An 11,011-nucleotide genomic window follows, 5' to 3' on the forward strand; every position below is an offset into this window, starting at 1 on the left:
GAACCAGCACAATGACTAGTTCATAGCAGACAAGTATTTGCTAAACAGATAAATGCAGTGTTAATACATGCTGGGCACTGTACAAGAATCATTACACATGCTACCTCACTTATTTTCATTCCCATTCCAAAGCTAGAAGGTGGGAATTAGACAAGGAAACTGAACACGAGAAGTAAAGTAACTGCCAGTGGTCACCAATTGATATGTAAAATCCCGTTCTGCCAAAGCAATGTTCTTGCCACCGTGCCCCTCTCAGAAACACAGGTTCACTCACTAACCTGGTGACGTCCTTATGCTGACAGTCTTATTGAAATTATCCTTGAGTGCTTCTATCACAGACTTCATTTCTTCATCTACTTCTTCTAAATTGATGATATCCTCAACCAAGGCAGTGTTAAGATTCATTCTGGTTTGGGACTGTCCTTTTCCTTTAGCTAGAAAGTCAACATTCAATGAATTTAAAAGAAAAAAAACAGCATAAATAGAGACAATAAACAATGAGTTAAGGAAACGAGAGACACAGAAAATACATTAATTCATTTAAAACTGGATCCTAAAACAAGGCCATGCAAAGTATCTGATGGCTGGCACAGACAGAAAGAACAGCAGCGGTTTAGCAACATCAACCACCACCAGCGGTAGTGACAATGGCTTATATTTTAGAAAACCAACAATATTGAGAACTGAGTAAAATTCTAATTTGTATCTAAACCATCATAGTGATGTTTCATAAGCTATACTATATATATGCATAGCTCACTCCCATGAGTAATACAAATATTCTTACATTCCTTTACGTAGGGTGTGGGAAGAGAGAAAAGAATAAAAACATTTAAATACTACTATCTTATACTTGTTTATTTATTAAATATGCAATATTTACTGAGATCATTCACAACAAATTTCATTAAACACCCATATACCATATTACAATCTGCAATGCAATTTCAAGTACATTCTTATATTAGAATTCAAAGCAGCTCTTTGACATAGGAAGAACAGAAATTATTATTGCTCCCATTTTACAGATAAGTAATCTGAGGAACAGCTATTTAAATGTTTTGCCCAAAGTAACCAACCAGTAAGCAGCAGAGTGATTTTTTTTTTGAACATTTATTTGCTTGTGTCATCATCTTGCTGGAAAGCTCTGAAGTTAACAGGCTAACGGCTTAGAATTTTCAGAACTGATGAAAGAGCTGAATTTTCAGATTTAGAAACAGTTTCAAACAGGATACTAAAAGCAAATTCATACCTAGACATTTTGTGAATGCAGAAAACCAAGGACAAAGAGGCTGTGAAAACAGCCAAAGAGAAAAGACAAATTACCTATAAAGGAACTTATGCCCATCAGTATCAGAAAGTTATATTAAGACTAATTCACATACAAATACAGACTCAAAAGCCCTAAATTAATATTAGCAAACCAAATCCAGCAACATACAGATTATGGAGCAAGCAATGTATGCGCACATTACACATAAGAACAATGAGGGCTTATACCAAGAATGCAAAAGTGGTTTAACATCAGAAAAGGCTATGAATGTAGAGCCACCACATTCATAGACTGAAAAAATTTTTTAAATGCTCACTCAATAAATGCAATAAGAGCACCAAAAAAAAAAAAAATTTAATACCCATTCAAAACAAAAACTCTCAGCAAAACAGGGACAGAAGATACTTGCTTAAAAGAGAGACTACCAAAAAATAAAGCGAACATAGTTCTTGATGTTAACACATAAGAAGTATTCACTATAAAGTCAGGACTAAAACAAGGATGACTACTATCAATAATCACTTTTATTCGCACATAGCTGATTTGCTTTGTTGTACAGCAGAAACTATCATAATATTGTAAAGCAATTATACTCCAATAAAAAATCACTTTTATTAGAATTATATTAGAATTCCTAGACAATGTAGTTGGAAGGAAAGGAGAAAAGGAGGGAAGAGGGATGGAGGAAAGAGAGAAAAGAAATAAAAGGCATGAGGTATATAGATTGGGGAGGGAAAAACAAAGCTATCATTAAATATAGGTATTTTAATTATCTACATAGAAAATCCAAAAAAATACACAACGGTTCTAATAAAAGAGTGCAGCAGAGTTGCAATATACAAAATCAATGTACAATTATCAAAAGTATTCCTATTCACCAGCAACCCAACAGAACACATAATTTCTGAAAGACATAAACTTAAAGCAATGACTCTTGCAAAAAATAAAATAGAATATATTTTTGAGGCAGGGGAAAATTTCTTAAACAGGAAAAAAAGAGCACTGCTAATAAAAGAAAAAGATTGACAAACTGGACTACATTGAAATTAAGAACTTCTGTTCATCCAAAAAAAAAAAAAAACCATGAAAAGGTAATCATTATCAGCATTACATATATATGCAAAAGTCTTGTCTTTAGAATACATTAAAATTCTTACAAGTCAATTTTTAAAAATCAGGTCGATTTTTTTAAATTGGCGAAAGACTGGAAACAAAGAGGATATCCAAATAACCAGTAAACAAATGAAAGGTGCTCACTATCACTATTCACCAATGAAATACAAATTAAAACCATGAGATATAATGGCACATTCATTAGAATGACGAAAATTAAAAAGGCTGACCATACCAAGTGTTCACAAGTAGATAATGGGTAATTAGCAAACAGAAAACTAAAACACCCTGGGGAGGAGAGTAGCCTGACATGGCCACTCTGGGAAACCACATATTCTGAAACTGAACTGAAAGTTATATACACATGACCCAAGGCTCAGGAATCCTTCCTCTTGGTACACACCCAGTAGAAAGGCAAACTTATGGGCACCAAAATGCATGTTCACAGTAGCATTATTTATTTTAGCTCAAAACCGGAAGCAACTCAAATATCCATCGACTACAGGAAACATACATAAATCACGGTAGACACATTCACTGGGACACTGTAAAGAAAAGTAAAATGTACCAACAGCTACTACAGACAACAACATGGACAAACCTCACGGGCAGGCTGTTATTAAAAGAAGCCAGGCATGAAAAGAATCCATTCTGAGTTCAAAAGGGGCAAAACGAAATCTGCAGTGTTGAAGTCAAGAGAAGGGGTTGTCTTTTGAAGGGAGAGACTTGAAAAGGACAAGAGCAAAGCTTCCAGAGTGCAAGCGATGTCTATATCTTAATCTGGGTGATAGTTACATGGTTGTATTCACTTTGTGAAAACTCACTGAGCACTGACAATTTATGTACATACTTTTTCTGTATATATAACTCAAAAGTTTAAAAAACATCATATACCAAAGTGCCAAAAAATGATGATAGTCTAGAAATAAATCCAATTGAAGAACTGTGTAAGATCTGTAAGGAGAAAACCTGACAATATGATTATAAACGTTACAGAGAAGAGAAAAGGCCAAGAAGAAGAATAAAAAAAAAAGCTAGTGTGTTCTGAAGGGAAAGATCTGTACCACCAGATTCAAGACGTTATGACAGTGATTCAGGCATTAGGGAATTTAGTGCAGGGAGAGATGAGCAGTTCAACACATCAAGAGCTCAGAAATAAATCATACATATGAAGAAACATAACATACGACAGAGGAGGCATTACAGATCTGGGAGTAAAGAAGAGTTTTCCCTAAGTGAGGTTAACTTCCTCGGTGGTCCAGTGGTGAAGAATCCACCTGTCAATGCAAGGGACACAGGTCTGATCCCTAGTCCAGGAAGATCCCACACGCCGAGGGGCAACTAAGCCTGGGCACCACAAATACTGAGCCCATGCTCCACAAAAAGAGAAGCCTCTGCAGTGAGAAGCCTGTGCACTGCAACCAGAGAGGAGCCCCCAGTCGCCTCAACTAGAGAAAACCCAGCGGAGTAACGAGGACCTGGCACAGCCAAAAATAAATAGACGTTAAAATAGTTTAACAAATAGTAAAATAAATAGACTTTAAAACAGTGAGGTTGACACATTATTACTCATTTCCAAAAGAAATAAGATTAGATTCCTCATCTCATATCATATTCAGAAATAAATTCCGTTATGGATTAAAGACCCAAATATGAAAAGTAAAAACCTTCAAAATATTTAGAAGAAAGTACAGAAGAAGAGATTTATGACTTTTGGATAGATGAGGGTATCTTAAATAAGGCCGAAAAAGCACAAATGATAAAGGAAAGAACTGAAAAATATGACTGCATTAAAACTGATGTTCAGTGAAAGATATTATAAAGTAAAAAGGCAAAGTAGATACCCATAACATATACATATTGACAAAGGACCAGCATTCTTAATATAGAAAGAATCCAATAAATCTAAAGGAAAAAGCCAAATAACCAACTTTTTAAAGAGGCAACCCAAGAAGATAAAAGCTGAATATGCAATTAAATATGAAAAGATTGCAACTACCAGGCGCACTAGATGCCTGCAGTGCGGTGGGCACAGGGCCCCGGATTCCAGCTCTGCCACTAACTGGATATGATCACAGGCAAAGGTCTTACACGTGGACCTCAGCTTCCTCACTTGCAAAATGGTGAGACACGAGGCTCACTAGGTATTTAGAAGAATTTCTCCACTGGGTAATTACAATTCCTTCAATGGATAATTTATAAAGATCAAATTAAATTATTAAATGTATGTGAATTTAACAAATATATATAAAGCAACCTACACATCAAAAGTTATTACCATTATCACTATTAAGTGAATATACGTTTGCTATGCATTAATGCTTTTCCAGCAACTTGTTAATTTTCCTGTTAACAGGAAAGGAGAAGGTCTGTGTGAAACCTTAAAAGAAAAGCAGTGGGGAAAAAACATTCAGTAGCATATCTCAAGGATCATCCTGGCGAGTGAACTCCCACGCCCACAGCTGCAGGTATGAACAGCAGGTCTGCCTGACAATGTTCTGTCACCCATTTGTTCCTTCAACAAAACTTTTTAATATATACTATGTGTCAGGCCCTGTCTGCTCCTAAACAAAAGACATGGACTGGAAAAAAAAAAAAAAAAAAAGACAGAGGTGGAGATTTTCCTCACAGGGTCCAGTATGGAAGACAGAACAATAATCAATCCCACAATTAATTAATTAATGAGTGCTTTGCTAAGTACATCAAAGATAAAACAACAGTGTGCACAAGTGCGTGTAACAAGGGAACTGACCCAGCCTAAGAGGTCAGGGAAGGCTTTCCTGAGGAAGCGACGTTCAAGCTGAGACCTGAGTTATATCAAAGTCTCATTCTTGGATGACACAAGCCATTAAGATCATCCATCTAAATCCTCAGCTCTCACGCGTCCTCACCCAACAAACTTCTGCTTTTAATTTTACTTCCAACACAGATCTTCCTGGAAGGAGAAAATACGTTGATCCCTATCCCAAGTATTCTGGCTTGCTTGGCACTTACACCTCTAATTCTAAATCTAAAACAAAACAGTCATTTTCTGAGCTGTGGCAACATATGGGGCAGCATGGAAGTGGGAAAACAGACCCTCAGCTCTAATACCATATTTGTTCCTGTGACCTTTCAAGCCTATCAACTGATCCACCTGAGACATCACTTCTTCGTGAGGCACAGGGAGAAATCAGAACATCTCTGAGATCTCTTCCAGCTCTGATCATTCAAGGGCTAAATATAAGACAGGGGTGAGGAGGTCACGTCTCTACCTTTGGCTTTCTTGGTAGCAAAATGACGGACTGGTACGGCGGCATAGGCCATGCACTGCCCACGGTCATTCTGTCTTCCTCTCACTGTCTGCAGCGTGACTTCTGAAACAGGTCTGGTCAAGGCTGCAAGGGAGTTGCAAAAGGCAGGGTGGACCAAGCGGAAGCACCTTAAACCCGAGGCCATGACTGAAGACAATCCTTGTGAACATTCACTAAAAAGAACAAGACAAAAAGGAGATCTAAGTAAAACAGACTCTATTGTTAGTGCAACTTCAGAAAATAATCTGTACCAGTTAGCAAACAAATCCTATCAGCAGAGCCTACCAATCCATTTTGACTTGTGTGCTAGGTCAGGGGTTCCCAACCCGTACCAGTTTGTGGCCTGTTAGCAACTGGGTGGCAGGACAGGAGGTGGGCGGCAGGTGAGCCAGCAGAAGCTTCATCTGTATTTACAGCCACTCCCCAGCCCTCGTGTTACCGCCTGAGCTCCGCCTACTGTCCGATGAACTGCAGCGTTAGATTCTCACAGGAGCACAATGAATGTAATGCGCTTGAATTACCCTGAAACCATCCCCACCCCCTGCCCAGCTCCGGTCAGTGGGAAAATTGTCTTCCATGAAACCAGTCCCTGGTGCCAATAAAGGCTGGGGACCGCTGTACTAGATAACTTAAATACATTATCTCCAGTCCTCCTCCTAACAGCTGTACAAGGATGTATGATTAGCCCCATTTTATAGGACAAAGAAACTAAGGCTCACAGAGATTTAAATATCTAGCTCACAGTCTGTAGGACGCCAAATCGCCACGCTCTTTCCACTACAGCAAATGCCAATTAGTACACAGGGAAGAGAGTTAAGTAAATGCATAGCAGCCTAAATCCTTAATGATGGTAATTAAACCCTTACAGGAAAAAAAAAAAAAGCACAAAATCTTGATAAAGTTATACACTATAAAGAGTAATGGCAGAGCACTGAAGAGAATTTTACATAAAATCATTCAACAGGCATAAAATGACTGGAAAATTCACACAACAGCATTTAATTAAAATTTTCTTTGGTTCCTTATGCACTGATTACCAATTAGAATGCACTTTAATGTGAATCTGAAGCATGGCTGAGGTTTGAGGTCTTCCATGTAACAGAACTAAAGCTCTGGAAAATGCCACCCTCCTCGGTGTTAACACATGTTACACACGATCCTTCTGAGGTTTTTGACTGTGGAAAGATGCTAAAGCCTACAGCTACCCCTGGGATAGAACAACAATTCTAACTTACGGGCAAATCTGGGACCTCCCTTTTGGCTCAGTGGTAAAGAATCCGCCTGCCAATGCAGGAGACACAACTTTGATCCCTGGTCCGGGAAGATCCCCTGGAGAAGGAAATGGCAGCTCACTCCAGTATTCTTGCCTGGGAAACTCTATGGACAGAGAAACCTGCTGGATCCATGAGGCGGCAAAGGCTCAGACACAACTGATCAACTAACACACACACACACATTACAGTCTGAGTAAGAGCATGGGCTTTGCAGACAGATCTAGAATCCAAACCCATCTCCACCGCTACCCAAATGCATCTGAACATCACTGCACCTTGACTTCCTCAACTGTGATAAAATGGAGATAATTATAGTTATTTCTTAGGGTTGGGAAAAATAAATTAGTTAATGTAAGTAAAATATGTGGCCCACTGTCTAACAGACAACAGGATTCCCCCCTAAAGAGTATCTATTGACACCTATCACCTTTCCTTTCAAAAACTTCCATGCCAGAGTCAGACACAACAAAGAAATCTTACATGTCATTACTAAAGTACAAGGAAGCCAAGAGTCAATCATATCTGGATACGAATTTCAACTTGTGGCTATTCATTTCATTTTCTGGGCATCATTTTCCTCATTTGTAAAGTGAGAAAAAAACAATCCAGTTTTAAAATAAAATGAAGTAGTGAACGCATGTAACAACCAAGTATAGTGCTGGGAATATGGCACCTGCTCTAATTATTACTTATTAAGAAAAGCAAATGAGTTGCACAAAGGTAAATAATTTCTCCCGATGGAATTTTTAATAGCAAGAGATGCTAGATTTCAATGATCGGTGCATGATGTCAGTAAAAACAGATCTAGATAAGAAAATAAAAAATGTTTCCTCTTTTTAATCATTATCAATAGCTACTATTATCAGAGGTCAGGCCCAGCCTGCTTGCTTTACCCATAGTATTCATTTAATCCTCTCAAAAATGCCACAAAGAAAAGTATAATAATCTCCTCTTTATAGACGTAGAAACTCAGCCTCTAAGAGACCGTCATTGACCAAGAGGCTGGACCTAATACCTTTGCTCTGTAGCAGCAGCACTGTTCACAGATTTTGCCTCTAAACGAGGTTTCTATATCTAGGTTTTTGCCTAATACAGCCAATGGCTAACCCACACTTATATCCAAATATGGCTGTATAATGAGGTGATTTTTTTTTTTTTAAATCTACAGGGTCTCAATCTGGCCATTCCATTTAAGACAGGTTTCCTGGTGTTCCTGTTGCAGGTCATAATACCAATCCACAAAGCAACAGGAAATCAAAATGGGTTAGAAATAAACAACCTTTGACAGAAAACTCAATACCCAAAAGCGGACTCAGTACACGTGAACCGGAAGACGGCTCTATAAATAAACCACATTGCTGAAATGCTTAAGACATAGATTTTAAACTGCACAGAAGTCGGGAAACTTCAAAGTGGAAATTCAATTAAGGCAGCCCCTTGGACTCTTTACCTTAAGAATATTCATATCAGCACTCAGTTCAGCACAAAAGTAAAGACAAGGAAAGGAACCATCATGCAAGCCCAAGTATTCTGCAACAAAATTAACCTATAGTCGGAAGAAAATGCAGCAGGAAACATCTGACCTTTGGATGAAGTCTTGAACTGAAATGTCAGTTTGCCCACTTACTAGCAGTGTGAACTTGGGGAGATCAACCTCTCTGAGCTACAGTTTCCACCGCACCTTTTTCATGGTGATATTAATGAGCCTTTAAAAAGGTAATTATAACAATAATAATGAAACAATAGCTTATAATTTTATAGTAATAACTGTGCCAGAAACAGTTCTAAGCACTGTATTGCATACATTAACTCATTTGAGCCTCAGAATAATCCTAGGAGATAAGTACTTATTATTATCCCCATTTTATGGATAAAGACACAGAGGCAAAGATAAACAATTTGCTCAAGATTTTAATTCAGGCACTTTTGTTCCACAGTCTGTGCTCTTAAGCATTATCCTATACTGCGTACATAAAACAGTGCAATTACTGGCATTATTTTTCAAATTGTTTAAATATTTTTTTAAAACTACTTGAGGCATGTATTCTTTATCCAAAGCTGAGATTCTCAAATCTTGACTTTTCCCACTTTTCATAGAAGGTGCATTTTTACTTTGGAAAGAACTAGATGAGGAAGACAAAGTCCTAGCTTATCCACCATTTCAGCAACCCCTACCAATTTAGTTGTATATTAGTTCATAACATATAGATTCTTATAATATGGGTGTGCACACACAGGTCCTTGTTGTATATAAAATACTTTCACATGTATTACCTGATTCCCACAATAACTGGGCAATGTTGTGATTACCACTCACATTGTACAAATTGGTAAACTAGTCTTTCATTTCCTTGAATAATTTCCTGAGCCAGGGTCTTCAAAAACACTGTTGAATCTGCTTGGAATGATCTTCCCTCACCTTATTAATGAACTCTTCTTTCAGACTTCAGGTGAAGTACCACTTCCTCAGAGGATGCTTTCCTTAGCTGTTTTCTCTAGCCCAACAGGTCAAATGTCCTATATTCCCTTTTCTTAGTACCATGTACTTTTTCATGGCACTTACTTAAACAATATCAGTTTATATTTGTGTAATTATTTAATCTGGCTTCCTTGGTGGCTCAGTGGTAAAGAATCCGCCTACCAATGCAGGAGATGCGGGTTCAATCCCTGGGTTGGGAAGATCCCTCAGAGAAGGAAATGGCAACCCACTTCAGTATTCTTGCCGGGCAACCCCATGAACAGAGGAGCCTGGCGGGCCACAGGCCATAGGGTCACAAAAGAGTTGGACATGACTTAGTGACTGAACAATAATTATCGGATCATTGTCTTATTCTCTCCATAAGAACTGACTATAAGTACTACAAGGATTAAACTATGGTTGTCTTGTTCAAGGCTGCATCCCCAGTCCCTGGCACAGTTCTGAACACAGGAGACACTTAATAAACGTGAAGACTACATGAGTGAAAGTCTAGATTGTCCTTCCTCAAAGTCATATTGCTAGCACCAAAACAGAAATCAAAGCCAGAGACAGTAGGTCCTAGGCTCTACTCCCCAACACTGCTTCCATGATCTCTTGGTTTGCCAGACTTTTCACTTAGAGGTAAGAGGTCATGTTCTCCTCTAAATTCAGCAACAAGTGAAGGCATTTACAGTATCTGACTACAGGCAGGATCATGTCCCTGGCACAGCCAAAGGAAGGCTGTGACACTGAACAGGTGGAGAAACAGCTTTTGTCTAAGGAGGTCTGGTTTCTGATACTCCTAACTCATTACTCCCTGCCCATCATCCTTTTTAGAGTCATAACTACAGTGAGTTCCCTACATACAAACTTGTATGTATGTAGGGAATGCTTGTTCATAAGCCTGATTTGTTAGTAAGTCCAACAAAGTTAGCCTAGATACGCACCTAACACAACCAGCTATATACTACTATACTGCAATAGGTTTATAATACGTTCCCATCTTTGAAAGTTCACAACTTGAAGGTTTGTATGCAGGGAACTTACTGTACTTTGTATTCAAAAAGCACCTGTGGAAGCTGACCTGAGACTTCTATTAAGTCATTTCTTCTACCCAGGTTTTCTTTCCTCAACTATAGAGGGTCAGACCAGGTTTCATTCTTTCTAACTATGAAGCTTCCCAAGATTCTGAGAACGCAATAGGGTGGGTGAAAGAAAAAAATGCAACAAACTTAGAGAAGACCTGGGAAAGAGTGCTGGTTCCAGCACTTCATAGGTATGGAACCTTAGGTAGGTCAAAATCTCTGGGCCCCAATCTCACCTGTAGATGACAATACTATTCATCAGGGTTAGCGGGGCGATCCAATGAGCTAAGAGTTGCAGAAGCACTTTATAAACATAGAAGGGCAATCGAAATGACAACCGTCTTGCCACTGGAGGGCACAGAGTAATGGTTAAAAGGTGAGACTTAAATTTGGGCGCCATCACTCAATCCGCCTATAGTGTAGGAGACCTGGGTTCGATCCCTGGCTTAAGAAGATCCTCTGGAGCAGGGAAAGGCTACCCACTCCAGTATTCTGGCCTGAAGAATGGACTGCAT

At 38.6% G+C, this 11,011-nt stretch overlaps 1 protein-coding gene across 3 annotated transcripts in view; it reads right to left on the reverse strand.

The window, feature by feature from the left end:
* Positions 1-11,011, reverse strand: part of MRRF (mitochondrial ribosome recycling factor) — a 55,056-nt gene that overhangs the window by 43,060 nt on the left and 985 nt on the right. The window contains exons 2-4 of one of the 3 annotated variants that reach the window (XM_069582550.1): positions 10,733-10,844; positions 5,641-5,852; positions 279-434 (exon numbers count right to left, since the gene is read on the reverse strand). In XM_069582550.1, coding sequence (XP_069438651.1) covers positions 279-434; positions 5,641-5,852; positions 10,733-10,755 — 391 coding nt within the window. In that variant the 5' untranslated portion in view covers positions 10,756-10,844. Of the gene's footprint in view, positions 1-278; positions 435-5,640; positions 5,853-9,372; positions 10,845-11,011 lie in introns of those variants that run through there. The other 2 variants (XM_069582552.1, XM_069582551.1) reach the window with 2 other exon arrangements.

The sequence above is a fragment of the Ovis canadensis genome, chromosome 3, assembly GCF_042477335.2.
Source record: "Ovis canadensis isolate MfBH-ARS-UI-01 breed Bighorn chromosome 3, ARS-UI_OviCan_v2, whole genome shotgun sequence".
Classification (NCBI taxonomy): Eukaryota; Metazoa; Chordata; class Mammalia; order Artiodactyla; family Bovidae; genus Ovis; species Ovis canadensis.